Genomic DNA, 21,213 nt, shown 5'->3' on the forward strand with positions numbered 1-21,213 from the left:
GGGGGGAATGAAAAAGAAGATCTTATACGATAATCTAGGATCATACTACTGCTTACAGGGCACCATAATATTGAGCTTTTGAGTCTTCTGCATTACAATGGGAAGCCTTTCAGCGATGATGCTTGGATCACTATATGCAGCAGAATCAAAAGGGTATCCTTTCTGCAGATATTAAGAAGACTAGTAAGGGAATGCTTACAAATAATTAACTATAACACAACATCACAACTATCCCAACATATAATCTAAGGCATAGTGCTAAAATTGGACACGGCGCATTTTGTAAAAATAATGAATTTTCTAACAATAGGCATACAAGAAGAGAGATTTCATTAACTTAAATGGACCAACTAAAGTTCTCTCCCTCTCTAATTTCTCACCGACAATAAAATTGACATGGAATGTACTTAAAAAGGGAAAGTTCATAATGTCCCTAAAAGGTGCTTTTAGATGTAACTATTTATGTTATAAAAGAAATAGTGTGATATGCCACATAAATATGTTGCTGCAATTAATTTTGAAAGTTTTCGTTCCAGTTGTCAAGTATGTTTTTCTGAAATATTGGTAAAAGGCAGGGGCGGCCTATGGGTAAGACAAATGAAGCCATTGGCTTAGGCTCCCAAAATATTAAGGGCCCAATTTTAAGTACTACTATGTGTCACATATATTTTATGTAATTATTATTAATAAAATATTTTAAAAGTTTTAATTAAATTTATACAGTTGAATGATAAATAACAATAAATTTCTCTCATTTAATCAAATGATGTATTTACCTTCGTTATCAAATCTAATTTTTTTTCCCTAAAAGAGAACTCATGTATTGGCTATTTCTTTTCACCATATTTTATTGATCCATCCATTACAAAGGAAATTTTTGTTTTTTCATCCTTATAAGAGAAATTCCTAAATGTAATGGGGTGCAAGGTTCGAAAGTTGACAGATTACGTGCCCCCTCTACCTTCTTCCACTTAATTAATGACATATTTTCATTTATGACAGTTCCAAACCGTGACGTGCACCTAATCACACATCACGTGTTGTACACTTACCACTAGGTCAAAGTCCTAAGAGTTTGCTTTGTATCTCATTATTATATGGATTCTACAAAAGAAATTTAAGGGCCTTTTAATATGTTTTGGCTTTAGGTCACAAAAACCGTTGAGCCGTCCCTGGTAAAAGGAAGCACAACTTTTGTCCTTGAACCCCTTCGGTTATTAAGGTGTTATGCATGGTAAGGTCATTCTTATTGCGGTTAGGTCTTTTACTATTAGTCTAATAAATTCTCAGTAAATACCAGAGAGGTCTAAAATTGTCTAGCCAATACTTAGTTCCTTACTTTGATAGGCAGCAAAAGTTCTTGGTCTCCAATTTATTAGTTACAATAAGCATTAAGCGCGCGCACACAAGTAGTTGCAATAGTTAGGTATTGAAGATCATTATGAATTTCAGATGTGATATGCATAAGATTTGGAACCCCTCTGAGTTATAGCCAGATCTCCAACTTCACCATGCACCCTTTTCTTCCTACTTGCTTGTCTCTTTCTAAATTCGCCACGTCCCTTTTTACTGCATTTGGATCTGGTTTCTTCTTCTCGCCACAGAAGCAAACTTATTCCACGGGCCTAATGAGTTTTGTGTTTGAACCCTCCTAGCAACCTACACTCTCAGTCTCTGCTCCCTGCCAACTTATCTACCCACCACAATATCCAACTATCGCTGCATCAGAAACTGTTGAGAAATTATGCAACATACAAATCAGCCTATATTAATAGTTGGATGAACCAACATTTCACTGAAATTTAAAGATAAACTGTCATTACTAGTAATTCCCTACATGAGTAAACAACCTATGATGGTCAGAATTTCTAAGGAAAATGTCAGTGAGCTAGCAAAATTCAGAATACCAGACAGGTTGCAGTGTCCACAAGCGTGAAAAGGATAAAAAATTGGGGCGCCCTCATAGATAGATTTATACTGGACACGTGTGTTGTTGTGCATGGAGAGCAGAAAGGGGGGGGGGGGTGTAAACTCACCGAAGACAAGGCCTGAAATGTGGTTTCTCTCCAGCAGCTTTCACGAAGAATAACGGATTTGTTATGCTCCCCAAATAGACAATGCAAACGAGTGTCTCTTAGTCTCATAAGCACTCCATCAACTCTAAGCTGTAGGAACATGTCCAACCATCAACAAGAGATATAAGCTACATGACATTATTTCTGATGCAATGGTTTCGTCAGTAAACAACAGCATTATTTATGTAGAATGTTCAGCAGAGTCACTCACCCAGAAACGCAGCAATAGGAACCAACCACTAGGCATGACTCTCTAGAAACTTAAAAAAGTCAGCCCAAATCTATTAAAACCAACTAATGTTGTGGAAGTTTGAAATAACAACACAGTTTAATAAAAAGCACAATGAGAACATTACCACTTTAACAGTCAAAAATGAGATCCCATTATCGGCCAATTCATCCTCGTATAAGATTATCTGTTCAAATTGAAGTAAATTAACCTTGGTGCTAGAAAGGTGAAAAAGTATCAAGTTGACATGAATGAGACTGCTCAGTTACATGACCCAGAAATCACCAAAATCTGAGTCACCAACCTCATCATAAAAGAGAATAGGTTCTTTAGATGCTAATGCAACCAAATCAATTTTCTCCTTACAGTCTTCCCATGGAATGCAGCTGCTGCCTTCATCAGGTATTGCACTTTCACACTGATCGCACAATAGTAGCAAGAATAAGTAAACATCTATTGAAAGCAAAGGAGCTGTAATTAAAGACATGATTGAGGAAGAAAAATGACAAAAAGGTTTTTATTGGTGACAAATCAAAGATATATTAAGCAATAACACACCAAGATGGTTTCACCAACAACAAAAACATATCCCGTATATTTCCACTCGTGGGGTCTAGGGTAGTGTGTACGCAGACCTTACCTTGTGCGGAGTAAGAATTAAATGAGTGTCTGACTAACAGTTATCGATAGCATAGTAATTTATGTTGAATCATATAACGCATCAACTCATCACAGATCATTGCTAAGTTGTAAAACTGAAATGCAATATCGGAGTCAAAACCAGTGGTGAAAGAACAGAATCAACTGATAATATAGCTTACTAAGCTAAACACATCAAAACTAATTACCAATTGGCTTAACAAATTCTGCAAAAGATAACTTTGAAAGACAAAACCTTCTCAATCTTTAAGAAGTTTTATTCCAAAGGAAAAGGTAGAAACCTCAACATTTCTTTCAACAGTTTCACTTCCACAATAAGGTGTTGTGAAAGTATAGTCGTAGTCGAGCACCACCTCTTGCAAAGGTTTACTGCAGAAACCAAAAAAATAAAAACAAAAGAAAAAGGCAAAAGGAGTTAGAAAAAGAAAGAAAATAGTAAGCAAGTGAACATTATCAGAACACTCACCTTTACCTTAGAAAATGAAAGCAATATGTTTTTCCCTGGTCAATAAAGATTTCTATATCAGCAAAATAGTTAAACAAAGCACCAAGCGTCCATGACATTTCAGTTCCCAATCTCAATGATCTAAGAGATGCTAGACATGTTTGCCAGTTCTGTGATTATTATGAAGTTCTAGACAGGAAATGAAAAACGGCAATTAAGACACTTGACACACACTCTCTCTCTCTCTCCCTCTATCCCTCTCCCTCTCCCTCTCCCTCTCTCGCATGTTTAAGACCATAAGTTTCAAAAGTCTTATAGCCGCACAAACATTACAGAGTATATATATGCTTGGAGAGATTCTTTTATTGTTTCATTTGGTTGTATAGCTAAAGAGAGAAGTATGTTCATTTCCCAAAAGTTATGGAGGTTTGTATCTTCTGCAAGAGAGGCTCCATTTGAGCTTAGGAAGTGCTCATTTGGTGTGATAGTCTCATGTTGTGCAGTTCACTGATTCAGCCAAAGGCCTAAAAGTTGATCCTAGTAGGACCCAATCTTCTCTAGACCGTGGAGTTTTGAAGGTTCTGTAAGTTAGCATCTTTGTCAGGGAGATCCATTCACAATTCAAAAATGAGTCTAATCATCGGTTACTAGAAATGTTCAACATCCAGATAGAAGCCATTACATGTGCTTTTACTAATATAAAATAGCTATCATTAAGTTCTAGAGTTAGCGACAGCCATATTTTCAAGAAGTAATATGTGCCTTTCAATTTGATGCTGACCACAAGGACACAGGAGGCGCTGTTGGATAAAATGGAAGATTGTTGCTTTTCTTTAGGAGCAGAAGTTTTCTGAAGTAGCTTTAAGAATTATCCATTTGTTTAAATTGTTCACTGTTGGTCTGATTGGTGCATGTTCATCAAGCGTGCACTGTGTCAAATCATGAAGCACTCTCGCATTTGAATTGAGAAAAAAAAAACTTAACCGCACAATGTAAATAGAGTGTTCTTATCTTCAAGTGTTAATTTCTGCAGTCAGCACCAACCAGGCTAACCAAACAAAGTCACAACTCTTACCTCCTCAACAATGGAATACAGATAATATATGTTATCTGTAATTGAATACACAAACTTGAAATTGTAGGATTTGAAGAGATGAATAATTAATACATACCAGATATGAAGGAACTACAGGAGAGAACATACAAAACCATTACATTACTGCCAACCTAATGCATGATGCTCCATTGTTCAAGGATACATAACTTGCATGCCTGAGGGTTCTTCACTCCCACAGTCCCAGTTCAAGGTTTTAAAAAAGTTCTGAACCCCTTCCCCCAACCCCCTTTTAGCAACAAATCACAATAAAAGAAAATTTAAAAAAAATAAAAAATAAAAACTGAAAACTCTTGGAACAACTTCAATGCCCTCCTTATTGATAGACATTTTTCAGCTTGAGTGAAACAAAAAATAAACTTTCAACAATCGAATTGCACGAAGTCCCTAAGCAAGTTAACCACCAAAACCAAAGTACAGGTAAATAGCTATCTCTGGTTTTTCATGATCATTCTAAACATTTATGATAGATAGAAAAGTTAACAGAAAAGCTGGAGAAACATATGCAGAATCCTTGATGTAGCATAAGGTTAAAAAAATAGAACAACATAGACCCACCTCCTGAATTTCCATTTTGCAGCTGCTGGAACTTCAACAGGCGGCAATGCCTCATGTTTCCAACCAACTAAAGCATCGAATGCATTGAAAAAAAACTTTGTGCCACTATTCACATGTTTAAGCACCAAACAATTATCTCCAAATACCATCTCCGGCAAGTGAGACGTTTGAAGTTCTTTTTCCCATCTGTGTATATAGATATATATGAGCATTAGCAGTTAGAGAGGAACTAGAACTTTCCAATAAAGAAGATATCAGATGCTTGAAAACAGAGTATCAATGGATCTATGTAAAGGCATAAAAAATCTGCAGCCAATTCTTGCCGTAGCATTACTAATAAGACAGGTCACTTGAATCTCGAAAACATCACCAACTACTACACAAAGTTCATGGAACTCTTGGCAAGGTATTGAAGAAAACAAATGTTCATTAAGATTCCATATAAAATATGATTCAGATGTTTGTTGTGAATGAAAGGTCTAGTACATATTGAAGAAAAGGTGAGTCCTAGAAAGCAAAAATCTTGCTCACTTTCAAGTTTTTCGCTTAGAATTCACGTAACCGTAAATGAGGTTCCTCTTGAATTCTTATTTCATGGTTGCATCTAACTCAAGTCCTACACTTGTACTGCGCCTGGAATTAATTTATCTTTCAATCAATAGTCAATTAGAAAGTCCGCTCAGTGATTTCATAAAGCATACTGGTACCAAATTGGGACAAAGGAGGATATTTGGGACCAAAGGAGTAGGATTATGGTAGGTTGATTTTCTAGCATAATATGGAATAATTGCAGGTCCGTCATAGTTGGCAGATTGATTTATCAATGGTCAGTTAAACCATATTGCCCGGTACCTATGCTGGTGGTACATAGCACATATCCCAGTGGAATAGTCCAGGTGCAGTACAGTTACAACTGTAGACTCTTGACTACTAGTCGAGGTCTACAGTTCAAACTGTAGACTTAGGGATGGCAAGCGGTTGCGGGGCAAACCCGCATAAACCCGCGAAGATCTCAACCCGCCCCGCCCCGCATAGTATTTTCACCCGCGTCCACCCGCCCCCACATAGACCCACGTCCACCCGCCCCGCCCCGCACCACATAAGTTTTTTCTTTTCATTTTGTTTACTTATTTCCTATTTATATTTTGGCTACAATTTTCAATTTAACCAACCAAAAAATTGAAAGTTTTTTTTTTCTCTGAAATTTTACTTAATTTGAATTTTTATGTAATAGTACAGAGATGGTTCAACCGTGTGTACCCCTCTCTTTCCTCAGGTCTTTGTTACGACTTAGGAAGGTTATTGAGCTGCATGACAAGTATATGGCATTTATGACCAACTGTTTTGCAAATAACTCTCTCTTTCACAACGTATATCCAACTGTTGTTGTTGGGGGAGTTATGCTTTTTACCTTGAATAATTGGGATATGCTTTCTGATGTCTAAATTTTGAACTTCTATAGGCTCTGAAAGAGGCATTTGAGGTCTTCTGTAACAAAGTTGTTGAGAAGCAAGTTTTATGGGTCATATGGTGATTAGAGGGAACTCAGAATAAGAAGAAAAATTCTTACACCCGCGTAAAACTGCAACCCGCCCCGCATAAGTTTTTATGAAAAGTATTTCAACCCACCCCGCCCCGCATAGCCTTAACCCCCCCCGCCCCCTACCGTCCCGTTTGCCATCCCTATGTAGACTCTTCATTATACGCAACAGAACAAGCACCAGAATCTCCGATGCTTGCAGAAATCATATAAGCTTAAGAAAGTAGGATATTAGATGTTTATAAGTGTTAATAATACAAGAAACAAGCAAAAATGAATCATTATAAGTCCAGTGAAAGACAAATGAGGGTTAATCGACTTGAAAAGGAGAAAACCGTTGAAGATGAAGAGAATTGAGAATGCAAAGCTTGCGAGACTCGATATCCCAACCGTGAATGCGGAGTCCTCGACGGCCGTCCGGCAGAGGTTCAGCTCCGGCCGCCTTTAGTTCTTTATCGTCACTCTCCCACTCCATTATCGATCGCCCAAAGTCAAAAAGTTTCAATTCTCCGGTCCTCAGGGCGAGTAACTTGGTCTTTATTACTACAAGTTTTGAATTTATATACAGTTTTACACGGAAAGTATAATAATATTGTATTTTAATTTGTTATAACAGATTATTTACTTTATTTTTTTTATTACCTAGTTATAGCTTATTATAAAGAGTTACTGTATACGGCCAAAATCATATGCCTTCGATCTATAGGCTCAAGGGGTCGCCTTAATTCCGAATTCAGGCAAGGTCGACTTCGAGCCCGATGGATCAGACTCGAGCTCGAAGATAGGATGCAAGGCCCGAGGATCGGAGTGCGATGAATACCGAAGCCGAGTACGCTCGACCTCGAAATAATGTCGTTATGGATTTCTAACAGAATGAGCGAGATTCCTGCCACGTCCCCAAGATCATGGCGTAAATCCAGGAATAAAATTGTACGATTCCATACTAGGCGGTTAGACAGCTGTACCAATAATATTCCTTACTGTAAATAGAATTGTACCTTATTTAGAGTTTCCCTATTATAAAAAGGGCATCCCAATCATTTGTAACATCATCTATTCATTGGCAAAGAATATACTATCTTACTTTTCTAGCTCATTGCTCATCAGACTTGTCTTTTCTCTCTACTGTTCTTACTTTATTGTTCTTGGTTTATCTCGAGGTCTAAGCTCGAGGTCAAAACTGCTTGAGTAACACTGGTTTGATTCACTTGTTTCTTTCATTTATACCTCACATTTCTTGATTATTAATTGGTATTGAACTAAATCACATATCTTTAAAATCACAAATCAAATTTAATTGTTACTCGTATTTTTGAGGTAAACAGTTTGGCGCCCACCGTGGGGCTAAAGATAATAGTAATTATTTCTTTACTGATTCTCATTACACACGTTATTTTTACAATTTTTCTTGTCAAGATTTTCTGATTCTCAGGATTAAACATGTCAAACTCGCAAAATACACTTGTTCATGATAGCGAAGGTCTTGGATTTCATTGGGAAAACAACAATGCAGGGGTCGGTGTACCACCAATAAACCCTGGGGAAGTGCCAAATATGGAACCAGTTGACGTTAGTTCGCACATTGCTTTAAATGCAGATTTAGGCGCAGACCCCGGAGGGAGTGTACGCAGAGAAGACCGATTTGGGGGCCAAGGAACACCAGGTATAGGAGATGGGGGAGTCAGTCTCCAAGTGATATTCGAGATGTTGCAAGCTCAGTAGATCGTCATCGCTCAACTCCAAAGTCAGAATAAAACTCCGAGTATAGCTGAACCAGAAAACACTCGACGAGCTGAACCAGTACTAGAGAGGTCGAACGGAAATGACTCGGGGACTGACCCCACCATTATGAGGATGCTCGAAGAGCTCACCAAAAGGATCGAGTCCGAGGAAAAGAAGATTGAGGACAATGATAAGAAGGTGGAGACTTATAACTCCCATGTTGACCAGATACCGGGGGCACCTCCAGTTTTGAAAGGTTTAGATGCAAAAAAGTTCATACAAAAACCATTCCCTCAGAGCGGATCCGATGCCCATCCCTAAAAAGTTCCGCATGCCCGATATACCCAAGTATAACAGGACAACCAACCCTAACGAGCATATTACTTCATATACTTACAGGATTAAAGGAAATGACTTGAACGACGATGAGATCGAATCAGTATTGTTAAAAAAGTTTGGAGAAACATTGTCAAAAGGAGCTATGATTTGGTATCACAACTTGCCTCCTAACTCTATTGAATCGTTTGCTATGTTAGCAGACGCCTTCGTGAAAGCGCACGCCGGGGCTATAAAGGTGGCAACGAAAAAATCGGATGTCTTCAAGATAAAACAAAGGAACGACGAGATACTGAGGGAGTTCGTGTATAGGTTCCAGATGGAGCGAATGGAAATACCACCAGTCTCGGATGGCTGGGCAGTACAAGACTTTACGCAGGGTTTGAATGAAAGGAGCTCGATTGCGTCTCGACAATTAAAACAGAATTTGATCGAGTATCCAGCTGTGACATGGTCGGACGTACATAACCATTACCAATCAAAGATTAGGGTCGAGGACGACCAGTTGGGAGCCCATTCGGGCTCAGTTCATCCTAACAGGTCGACAGCTAAGCCCCGAGGGATACAAACAGGGAATCGAGGTCAAACAAAGAACGATATCAGCCGTATATTGATCGGAGAAACAATGGTTCGGGTCGTAATGCTCCTCGGAATGATCGAAGAAACGATCGAGGTCAAAGCTCTCGGGGACTCGTGAGTAAGAGAGGGTTCGATAAACATACTGATCCCGCGGAGGCACCTCGATTGTCAGAGTATAATTTCAGTGTAGACGCATCAGGGATCGTGTGAGCTATTGGAAGAATCAAAGATACCAGGTGGCCCAGACCTATCCAAACGATCCTTCTCAGAGAAATCCAAACTTGATGTGTAAGTATCATGGAACACATGGCCATAGAACCGAAGACTGCAGGCAGCTAAGGGAGGAGGTAGCTCGGCTGTTCAACGAGGGTCACCTTCGAGAATTTCTCACTGATCGAGCTAAAAACCACTTCAGGGAGAGAGATGTAAGAAAAAATGAGCAGGAAGAACCACAACATGTAATCCACATGATCGTTGGCGGTGTCGACGTCCCGCAAGGACCTGTGTTCAAACGCACTAAGGTATCGATCGCCAGAGAAAAATGGACTCGGAGCTATGTGCCCGAGGACGCCTTATCATTCTGTGACGAGGAAGCGGAAGGCATATCTCAACCGCAGAATGACGCCCTGGTAATTTCTATCCTTTTAAATAAAATTCAAGTTAAACGTGTTCTAGTGGATCCAGGTAGCTTAACAAACACAATTAGATCGAGGGTCATAGAATAACTTGGCCTACAAGATCAGATTGTACTTGTGTCCCGGGTCCTTAATGGCTTCAATATGGCAAGCGAAACAACAAAAGGGGGAAATACTCCTTCCAGTAAACGTAGCCGGAACCATACCGGACACGAAATTCCATGTCATCGAAGGCGACATGAGGTATAATGCACTCCTCAGGAGACCATGGATACACAACATGAGGCAGTACCTTCAACTCTTCACCAAATGATGAAGTTCCCAATAGAGGAGGGAGTAAAAATGGTTTATGGAGAGCAACATGTTGCAAAGGTGATGTTTGCAGTCAAGGAGGTGGTGCCGATACCAGAGCCTTCGACCTCGGATAAATCGAGCACCAAAGATAAGCAAGCGGCTAAATAGCAATCACCGCCCCCAGCCTCGACGGAATCGGAGCAACAGGTAATCGAAGACGAAGAAGAGGATTTCCTTACCCCTCGAACCTTCGTCGTTCCCGAAGAGTCCGATGTAACCAAATCAACTGTCGAGGAACTGGAGCAGGTCATACTGATCAAATACATGCCTGAGAGAAAGGTATACCTAGGAACGGGATTAACCCCCAAACTCAGGAAAAAACTCATTTAATTTTTTATTGATAATATGGATTGCTGTGCTTGGTCCCATTTAGATATGACAGGGATTCCAACGGAAATCACCACACACCGGCTAAGCATCGACCCCAGGTTCAAATCGGTAAAACAAAAAAGGAGGCCCCAGTCTGAGGTGAAACATGCGTTCATAAAGGACGAGGTAACCAAACTTCTTAAAATAGGGTCCATTCGGGAGGTAAAATACCCCGAATGGTTATCCAATGTAGTTGTAGTGCCTAAAAAAGGAAATAAACTTAGGATGTGCGTAGAATACAAGGATTTAAACAAAGCATGTCCGAAAGATTCTTTCCTACTTCCCAACATCGATCGTATGATCGATGCCACGTCCGGCCACGAGATCCTAAATTTTCTCGACGCCTACTCCGAGTACAATCAGATTCAGATGAACCCGAAGGACCAGGAAAAGACTTCGTTTATTACTAAATTTGGAACTTATTGTTACAACGTAATGCCCTTTGGGCTAAAAAATGCGGGAGATACATATCAACGCCTAGTCAACAAAATGTTCGAAGAACAAATAGGTAAAACAATGGAAGTTTACATTGATGATATGTTGGTTAAGTCCCTGCGCGCAGAGGACCATTTGACTCATTTGCAGGAAATATTCAAAATTTTGAGAAAGTACAACATGAAGCTTAACCCGGAGAAATGTGCCTTCGGAATTGGCTCAGGTAAGTTCCTCGGCTTCATGGTATAATCGGGGTATCGAAATTAACCCCGATAAGATCAAGTCCATTGAGGATATCACGTTCATGGATAGTGTGAAGGTCGTGCAAAGGCTAACGGGATAATTGCTGCCTTGGGTCGGTTCATTTCGAGGTGATAAGATCGGAGTCATCGGTTCTTTTCTTTGCTAAAAAAGAAAAAGGATTTTGCATGGACCCGGAATGTCAATAAGCCTTAGAAGAATTAAAGCAATATCTATCGAGCCCGCCTTTGCTTCATACCCCGAAGGTAGATGAAAAACATTACCTATACTTGGTAGTGTCCGAGATAGCGATAAGTGGTGTACTAGTTCAAGAAGAGCAAGGTACGCAATTCCCTATTTATTATGTGAGCCGAACTTTAGGGGATGCTGAAACTAGATACACTCACTTAGAAAAACTAGCACTTGCATTGATAAGCGCATCTAGAAAGTGAAAACCATATTTTCAGTGTCATTCCATATGTGTATTAACAACTTACCCCCTTCGAAATATTTTGCATAAGCCCGAGTTATTGGGTCGGTTGGCCAAATGGGCCGTCAAACTTCGCAGGTACGATATCGAATATCAACCCCGAACGACCATCAAGTCTCAAATCCTAGCTGACGTCGTGGCTGATTTTTCGTCGACCCTCATACCCAAAGTGGAGAAAGAACTCCTGCTAAGTTTGGGTACATCATCGGGGGTATGGACCCTGTTCACGGACAGTGCCTCGAATGTGAAAGGGTCCGGGCTTGGCATTGTCTTAAAGCCACCCGCTGATAACTGTGATTTTAACACGTTTTATGCCCATACTTGCCTATGTTTTATGTATGATTTGCCATAAAATAAACCCAGAATGCTTATAAGTTGCGCTTGATTGCAGGTTTGAGCAACAAGATGACAAAAGTCAAAAATCGGCTCGAAACGGAGTGAAACCTGCTCAAGTGTCAAAGATCATGAAAGCAAGGATATTCAGAACTTGGTGCGGACCGCACCATCATGTCATGCGGCCGCACCATAGGAGTTCAGAGAGTTGGCATTCTCAATTGCAAGCGGCGCGGCCGCACTATAAGCTCACACGGTCCGCACCACAAAAGTCCAGAGACCATCACAAGCCACTCATGCGGCCGCACTACAAGTTCACGCGGTCCGCGCCAGTCATCATGCGGCCGCACTCCATCATTGTGCGGTCCGCGNTCAGCGCTCATTACTACGCGGTCAGCGCTGGTGTCTATGCGGTCGTGCTTCAGTGTTGTGCGGTCCGCGCACATTAGCCTGTGCGGCCGCGCTACTTCTTTGTGCGGTCCGCGTCCCCAGTTCCAGAAGTGAATGATCGAAGGCCAAGAACCCTACGCGGCCGCGCTGCATTTATGCGCGGTCCGCGCCAGCCCCGCAGGGGTATTTTTGTCCGATTTTTCTGGCATAGTATAAATAGAATATTTTATTATTTCTAGGTCAAGTTTTAGACATTAGATAGCAGCAGCACTCGTGAGATTCAAGTTTTAGCCTATTTTGGGCATTTTAATCTTGTTTTAACGTGGATTCGTGTAGATTAACTTCCTAGTTAATTAATATGTTGATTTTATCTACTTCTTCTTTAATTTCTGTTGCTATTATGGCTAGCTAAACCCATTAGCTAGGGTTGTGGCTCAACCCTAGTGTGGGTAATTAATGGTGTGATTGTTTAGTGCTTGAATGATGTTGGGTGTTTGATATTTGGGTTAATTTTATGTTTTCACTTGGATTTGGTGGTTGCAAACACTAAGTCTAGCTTAGTAGGTCTTGACTCTTCTTGAGAAAGAGTGTCTATGACTCCAAAATTAACCCAACAAGGAATTGGGATGGACCCATGAGAATGGTAGTCCCAATTAACGGGTAAGACCTCGAGAGAGTAATTACCCAACTTGAACCCTAAGTTGCTTGGTTTGTTGGCCTGCCCAATTGGTCTCAAGAGAGTCAATTGGGCAAAATCATTCTTTCTACCGAGAGGTGTGAGAGTGAGTGCAATCGTGCAACGGTTATATCATAAGCCCCATAATCATCATTCTCGTGTTAGGAATCTCTACCCGTTAGTTGACCACCTAGGTAAATGCCACGATCCTAGTGCCTTTCTCTATCTTGCATACAACCTAGAATTAATCTCTTAGCATAATTTAGTTATAATTTGTAGTTGTTAAATTATAGTTGATAATCATAAAAGCCCAAAAATTATAGAAGATCAATTAGAAGCAAAAACGCAATTCTAGGCTAAACAAATATCCAACTCCCTTTCTAGCTCCCTGTGGAATTGACCCCAATACCACTGTTGGGTAAAAGTATTAGCGCCCACTCTTCCTAAGGTTGAGTCCGTTGTGACCTAATTACTTTTTGGCGCCGTTGCCGGGGAGCTTACGGTGTTGACTATTTGTGTAGCTAGTTTTGTGTTTTGCTTCTCTTTCCTTCTTTTTACTAATTTTGTTTGTGTTGATCCATCAGGTACACATGGCTCTAAATGGAAATGACCCTCTTGGCAATGCCTTGGCGGGGGAGGAGGTTGAAGATGTTGAGCAAGAAGAGCTTCCGGTACCTCAAGTACCACGGCGAGGTCGAAATGCAAATGCTAATGTACATGACAACAATCCTATTCCAGACCCTCCTCCGCCACTGCCAAGAGCGGTCCCAAGAGTTCTTCCTAATCAAGGGTACGCAAGTGCCATCGTTCCTCCCCGAATCCGGGCGGGGAACTTTCATATCACAAATGTCATGTTGACTTTGCTCGAGCAAAGAGGATATCTTACGGGCGCCTCTGACCAAAATGCATACAAGCACTTGAAGGGGTTCGTAGATACTTGCTGGGGGCAGCAAACAAACAAACGTGCTAGAGGATGTGTTGAGATTGAGGCTTTTCCCGTTTTCTCTTCGGGGCAAAGCGTTGGACTGGTTAGAAAGGTTACCAAATCATTCTATCACCACATGGGATGAATTGGCGGACAAATTTATTGCCAAGTTCTTTTCTCCAAGTCATATGGCGGCTCTTCGGAATGAGATTCTAGCCTTTAAGCAAATGCCAACGGAACCCTTGCATGAGATCTGGGAGCGATATAGAACAATGGTGAAGGAATGCCCTAACAACGACATGACTGAGGCGATGATCCAACAGACGTTCTATAGGGGCATCAACACCACAAATCAATGCATTGTGAACCAATTGGCCGGTGGGAACTTTATGAAACTTTCTTACCAAGAGGCATGTGATGTACTTGATGAAATGGCGGACACCTCTTCGGCATGGCAAAGCCGAGCGAATGTACCCCAAGGTGACCCCATGGTCATCCATTTGCATAAGGAGTTGAGTGATCACGGCCAAGCTATTGCCGAACTTACAACAACAATGAATCAGTTGGCGAAGGCGCAATTGCAACAAGTACAAAACCCGCGCCAAGTCAATGCAATGGAGAATGTTTCTATGCTAAAAAGGAGGCAAAGAGGGCAACAACAACCTCAAGGTAGCGGTGACCAATTTGACAACAACAACGATGGTGGTGGATATTCGAATGAGTGTTTTGATGATCAAAGTGAGGAGTGCCAATATGTCAATAACTACCAAGGAAATAGAGGAAATCAAGGAAATCAACAATGGCGCCCTCAAGGCAATTGGGGCAATCAACAAGGAGGCGGCAATTGGAACGACAACAATCAACAACAGGGTGGCAACAATTGGAACAATGGCAATCAAGGAGGGTGGAATAATGGTGGTAGGGGGCAAGGCTTTCAAAGGCCCCCCATGTTCCAACAACCAAACAATCCACCCCCCTTTCAGTCACAAGGACCTAGTTCTTCTGGAAGTGATATGGGACGGATAGAAATGATGTTCGAGCAGATGATGAAAAAGAACCAAGATTCTGATGCACAATTGGCTTCACATAACACATCTATCCGGAACCTAGAGGTGCAAATAGGACAAATCTCTCAAGCTCTAAATACCCGCCCAAAAGGTGCGCTACCAAGTGATACGGTAGTGAACCCAAAGGGGGGTAATAATCATGTGATGGCGGTTACAACTAGGAGTGGAAGAGGCGGTGATGTGCATGCCTCGGTTGAGAATCAAGTTGTGAATGATGAAGTTGAGTTGCATGATGATGAAGCACCTTTGAATGTTGACAATGTGGTTGAACCAACAGTGATAAATGATGTGCGGATTGATATTGATGATGAGGCCGGGGTAGAGACTCAAGAGACCGTGAACCCGTCTAGGGAACACATCATTGATATACCCGAGCCGGCGGTGCCCAAGGTAAAGGCACCCTTGCCTCGACCACCTCCACCATATCCTCAGCGGTTAGCAAAGAAAAAGAGCGATAATCAGTTCAAGAAATTCATAGACATGATGAAGACCCTTACAATAAATGTCCCTTTAGTGGAGGCACTTGAACAAATGCCTGGGTATGCAAAATTTATGAAGGATTTAGTCACCAAGAAGCGTTCTATGGAGTGTGAAACAATAAAGATGATGCACCAAGTTAGTGCGATTGTGCATTCTATGGCCCCGAAACTTGAGGACCCTGGAGCTTTCACTATTCCTTGCACTATCGGAAGTGCGGACTTTGCTAAGGCCCTATGTGACTTGGGGGCTAGCATTAATCTGATGCCGTACTCAGTCTTCAAGACTTTGGGAATTGGGCAACCTAGGCCAACCTCCATGAGACTTCAAATGGCGGACCGGTCGATGAAGAGGCCTCTAGGTATAATCGATGATGTGCTTGTTCGGGTGGACAAATTCATATTGCCGGCCGACTTTGTCATATTGGATTGCGAAGTGGATTTCGAAGTGCCTATCATTCTTGGAAGACCTTTCCTAGCTACGGGGAAGGCATTGGTTGATGTGGAAGCAGGGGAGTTAACATTCCGCGTGGGAGATGAGAAGGTGGTATTTCATGTGTGCAAATCAATGAGGCAACCCAATAGTACGGAGGTGTGTTCATTTGTGGACATTGTCACGGCGGTGATAGTGGATGACACAAGTGCCTTGATCAATGTTGAAGATCCTCTTGAAGCCGTGCTTCTTAACATGGATGCCAATGATGATGCCGGTAGAGTGGAGTGCGTGAATGCATTGCATGGAATGGGTTCATATTCATATGAGCCTAGGAAACTATCTTTGGATCTTGAAAATCGCAAAACTCCGCCAACCAAGCCATCAATTGAGGAGCCAACGGTGAAACCACTTCCTCCACACCTCAGGTATGAATTCTTGGGCTCTAATTCTACTCTTCCAGTTATTCTTTCCTCTTGCCTTACTAACTTGCAGTTTGAGGCCACTGTGGAGGTTCTCCAAAAGCGAAAAAGGGCAATAGAATGGACTTTGGCAGACATCAGGGGAATAAGCCCCGCATTTTGCATGCATAAGATCATTTTGGAGGAGGATGCACGGCCATCTCTTGAACATCAAGGAGACTCAATGAGGCGATGCAAGAAGTGGTAAAGAAGGAGGTTATCAAGTGGCTTGACGCCGGTGTGGTTTACCCGATCTCGGACAGTTCATGGACCTCTCCGGTCCAATGTGTGCCAAAGAAGGGGTGGAATGACGGTAGTGACCAATGCCAACAATGAGTTGATCCTACTNCTTAACAAAGAAATGCCTATATCACTTCTAAGACTAAATGAAGCTACAATTTCGCTTTGCAAACACACAGGATAAGTTCTAGGCATCAAATGTAAAGCAGAGAATACAGTACAGCTCACACACACATGGCATATGACTCACTCCAGATTGGTTTATCAAGACACTCTCTTTTGAGTGTTCAAGTCAGTTACAAAGATACAAATTTAAGGCACTTTAGCAAGAGTCAACCACTGAGACTGGGCGTTTCACTCTAGTGTTGATTGTGCTCAGGTGTATTAACGCCCAGGGTTTCTCTTTCTATTTCAGCTCGGAGCCCATCAATCCTAACTAAAAAGTAAAAAACAAAAACAAAAACTACCTACACCCGGTTCAAACTAAACCCTTGGAAAAGAACCGTGGCCCAAAGAAAAACCAAGGGGGAGTTACTACACTACCTAAAAATAAAACAAAAAATCTTTTTGGTATTTTCTCTAGACTAACTTCCCTCAAGAAACTGTCTCAAATATCCGTCATCGGGAAGAGTCTTTATATTCTCTTTTTTTTTTGTTCGACTAATGTCCCTCAAGAGACCTGTCGAAAGGTGTCCGTCTTCGGGCCAAGTCGAAGTTAACTACATGACCCAACAATACCAAACAATCAAAAAGAAACAAAACAACATCATACACAGTTATACAATCTTTTTACAACAACAGTCATCCCCCACCCCACACTTCAAAATTTAGCATATCCCCATGTCAACAAATAGAAAGCAGAGTAGGGTAAGGGGACTTCCCTAAAGCTCAATCCTGATCAAAAGACGGTGCTAGGTTCGAGGTGACATGCTCGTCCTAGCGCTCGAAGCCATCCCATAATCTTTTTCTCCGACTTGGCCTGTTGAGTGGCCAAAGTGTCAACTCTGGTGCCCATGTCCGTGACAGAAGTGCGGAGACCAGCCATTTCCTGCTCCAGGGCTGTAAAGGCGGGTACTTCGGCGGGGCTGCGTTTGGGGGAGTTGATAACTGTGATTTTAACACGTTTTATGCCCATACTTGCCTATGCTTTATGTATGATTTGCCATAAAATAAACCCAGAATGCTTATAAGTTGCGCTTGATTGCAGGTTTGAGCAACAAGATGACAAAAGTCAAAAATCGGCTCGAAACGGAGTGAAACCTGCTCAAGTGTCAAAGATCATGAAAGCAAGGATATTCAGAACTTGGTGCGGACCGCACCATCATGTCATGCGGCCGCACCATAGGAGTTCAGAGAGTTGGCATTCTCAATTGCAAGCGGCACGGCCGCACTATAAGCTCACGCGGTCCGCACCACAAAAGTCCAGAGACCATCACAAGCGACTCATGCGGCCGCACTACAAGTTCACGCGGTCCGCGCCAGTCATCATGCGGCCGCACTCCATCATTGTGCGGTCCGCGTCAACATCTTCAGAAGGCAAGTCTCAGAAGTCAAGCAACCCAGTGCGGCCGCGTGCCAACTTCGTGCGGACCGCACGGACTCCGCAGGGGTATTTTTGTCCGGTTTTTCTTAACCTAGTATAAATAGAATATTTGCCATTTTTAGGCAAAGAATGAGATACCAGAGAGCAGCTGCACTCGTGAGACAAAAGTTATAGCCTATTTTGGGCATTTTCATCTTGTTTTAACGTGGATTATTGTAGATTAACATTCTAGTTAATTAATATGTTCATTTTATCTATTTCTTCTTCAATTTCTGTTGTTATTATGGCTAGCTAAACCCATTAGCTAGGGTTGTGGCTCAACCCTAGTGTGGGTAATTAATGGGTGTGATTGTTTAATGCTTGAATGATGTTGGGTGTTTGATATTCGGGTTAATTTTATGTTTTCACTTGGATTTAGTGGTTGCAAACACTAAGTCTAGCTTAGTGGGTCTTGACTCTTCTTGAGAAAGAGTGTCTATGACTCCAAAATTAACCCAACAAGGAATTGGGATGGACCCATGAGAATGGTAGTCCCAATTAACGGGTAAGACCTCGAGAGAGTAATTACCCAACTTGAACCCTAAGTTGCTTGGTTTGTTGGCCTACCCAATTGGTCTCAAGAGAGTCAATTGGGCAAAATCATTCTTTCTACCAAGAGGTGCGAGAGTGAGTGCAATCGTGCAACGGTTATATCAGAAGCCCCATAATCATCATTCTCGTGTTAGGAATCTCTACCCGTTAGTTGACCACCTAGGTAAATGCCACGACCCTAGTGCCTTTCTCTATCTTGCATACAACCTAGAATTAATCTCTTAGCATAATTTAGTTATAATTAGTAGTTGTTAAATTGTAGTTGATAATCATAAAAACCCAAAAATGATAGAAGATCAATTAGAAGCAAACACGCATTTCTAGGCTAAACAAATATCCAACTCCCTTTCTAGCTCCCTGTGGAAATTGACCCCGATACCACTATTGGGTAAAATTATTAGCGCCCACTCTTCCTAAGGTTGAGTCCGCTGGGACCTAATCACCCGCGGGTGGTACCATTAAACAATCTATCAAAACTTCTAGGTTAACTAATAATGAGGCCGAGTATGAGGCCATGATTGCAGGTCTCGAGCTAGCTAAAAGCTTGGGGGCAGAAGTCATCGAAGCCAAGTGCGACTCACTGTTGGTGGTGAACCAAGTAAACAAAATTTTTTAAGTCCGAGAGGATAGGATGCAACAATACTTGGATAAATTACAGGTAACATTGCATAGCTTCAAGGAATGGAATCTAGATCATGTGCCTCGAGAGCAAAATAGTGAGGCTGACTTGCTAATTTAGGATCTTCGGTCGAAGAAGATGATATCATCCCGGGGACTATCGTCCAGTTGTCGAGGTCTGTGGTTGAAGAGGGACATGCCGAGATAAATTCAACAAGTTTGACTTGGGACTGGAGGAATAAGTATATCGATTATTTGAAAACTGGGAAGCTCCCATCAGATCACAAAGAATGGAGGGCCCTGTGAACCAAGGCTGCTAGGTTCGCATTAGACAAAGGTGGAACATTGTACCGAAGAACGTTCGATGGGCCATTGGCGGTATGTTTAAGGCCAGGAGACACTGATTATGTTCTACAAGAAATCCACGAAGGTACTTGTGGGAATCACTCAGGCACCGAGTCTTTGGTTCGCCAAATCATTAAGGCAGTATATTACTGGGATAGCATGAAAAAGGACACTAAGGAGTTTGTTAAAAAGTGCAATAAATATCAATGATTTGCACCGATGATCCATCAGCCCGAAGAACAACTCCACTCGATCCTATCCTCGTGGCCTTTCATGAAATGAGGAATGGACATAGTCGGCCCTCTACCAACGACCCCAGGTAAAGCTAAATTTATTTTGTTTATGACTGATTATTTTTCTAAATAGGTGGAAGCACAGGCCTTCGAAAAGGTCAGGGAAAAAGAAGTTGTTGACTTCATCTGGGACTACATCATATGCCGGTTTGGGATACCTCCCAAATTGTATGTGACAATGGAAAACAATTCATCGGCAGCAAGGTAACGGAGTTCCTCGAAGCACACAAAATAAAGAGGATCTTATCAATACCATACCACCCAACTGGAAATGGACAGGCCGAGTCGACAAACAAAACTATCATTCAAAACCTGAAAAAAAGGTTGGACGATGCAAAGGGGAAATGGAGAGAAGTTCTACCCGAGTTCCTTTGGGCATATCGAACAACATCGAAGTCTAGCACGAGGGCTACCCCGTTCTCTTTAGTATATGGCTCTGAGGCCCTTATCCCTGTCGAAGTCGGAGAACCCAGCGCCAGGTTTCGACATGCATCGGAGGAGTCAAATCACGAGGCTATGAATACTAGCTTTGAGCTATTAGATAAAAAACGAGAAGCAGCGCTTGTTCGGATGGCCGCGCAGAAGCAGAGGATTAAAAGATACTACAATAGAAGGACTAACCTTCGACACTTCGGAACCGGGGACTTCTCTACAGAAATTCACCATCAATACTCGAGACCCGAATGAAGGGAAACTGGGGCCGAATTGGGAAGGACCGTACCGAGTCCTCGGAGTTGTCGATAAAGGATCTTACAAACTTAGCACAATGGAAGGTGAACAATTACCGAACAATTGGAACATATTATTACTCAAACGATACTATTGCTAAGGTATGGATGTATCTTCCTTGTCCATTTGAATTTAACACTAACTCATTGCAGGTGTTCGATCTAAGATATCAAAGGCAACTTTTTACATGAAGACCTTAGGTTTTAAAGCATGCGTTGCACTCTTTTTTCCTTAGGTCGGATTTTGTCCCAAATGGGTTTTACCGGAAAGGTTTTTAACGAGGCAACAACTAGATGCTACCTAAGGAGAACT

The 21,213-nt window shown here is 41.7% G+C and overlaps 1 protein-coding gene across 1 annotated transcript in view; it reads right to left on the reverse strand.

The window, feature by feature from the left end:
• LOC109234083 (TIP41-like protein) overlaps positions 1 to 7,156 on the reverse strand; it is a 12,413-nt gene extending 5,257 nt beyond the window's left edge. Inside the window, exons 1-8 of the mRNA XM_019399930.1 lie at positions 6,957 to 7,156; positions 5,082 to 5,267; positions 3,246 to 3,333; positions 2,609 to 2,722; positions 2,432 to 2,491; positions 2,287 to 2,328; positions 2,037 to 2,165; positions 57 to 162 (exon numbers count right to left, since the gene is read on the reverse strand). Of these exons, the coding sequence (XP_019255475.1) occupies positions 57 to 162; positions 2,037 to 2,165; positions 2,287 to 2,328; positions 2,432 to 2,491; positions 2,609 to 2,722; positions 3,246 to 3,333; positions 5,082 to 5,267; positions 6,957 to 7,096 (865 nt within the window). The 5' untranslated portion in view covers positions 7,097 to 7,156. The remainder of the gene's footprint in view (positions 1 to 56; positions 163 to 2,036; positions 2,166 to 2,286; positions 2,329 to 2,431; positions 2,492 to 2,608; positions 2,723 to 3,245; positions 3,334 to 5,081; positions 5,268 to 6,956) is intronic.

The sequence above is a fragment of the Nicotiana attenuata genome, chromosome 11 (genome assembly GCF_001879085.1).
Source record: "Nicotiana attenuata strain UT chromosome 11, NIATTr2, whole genome shotgun sequence".
Taxonomy (NCBI): domain Eukaryota; kingdom Viridiplantae; phylum Streptophyta; class Magnoliopsida; order Solanales; family Solanaceae; genus Nicotiana; species Nicotiana attenuata.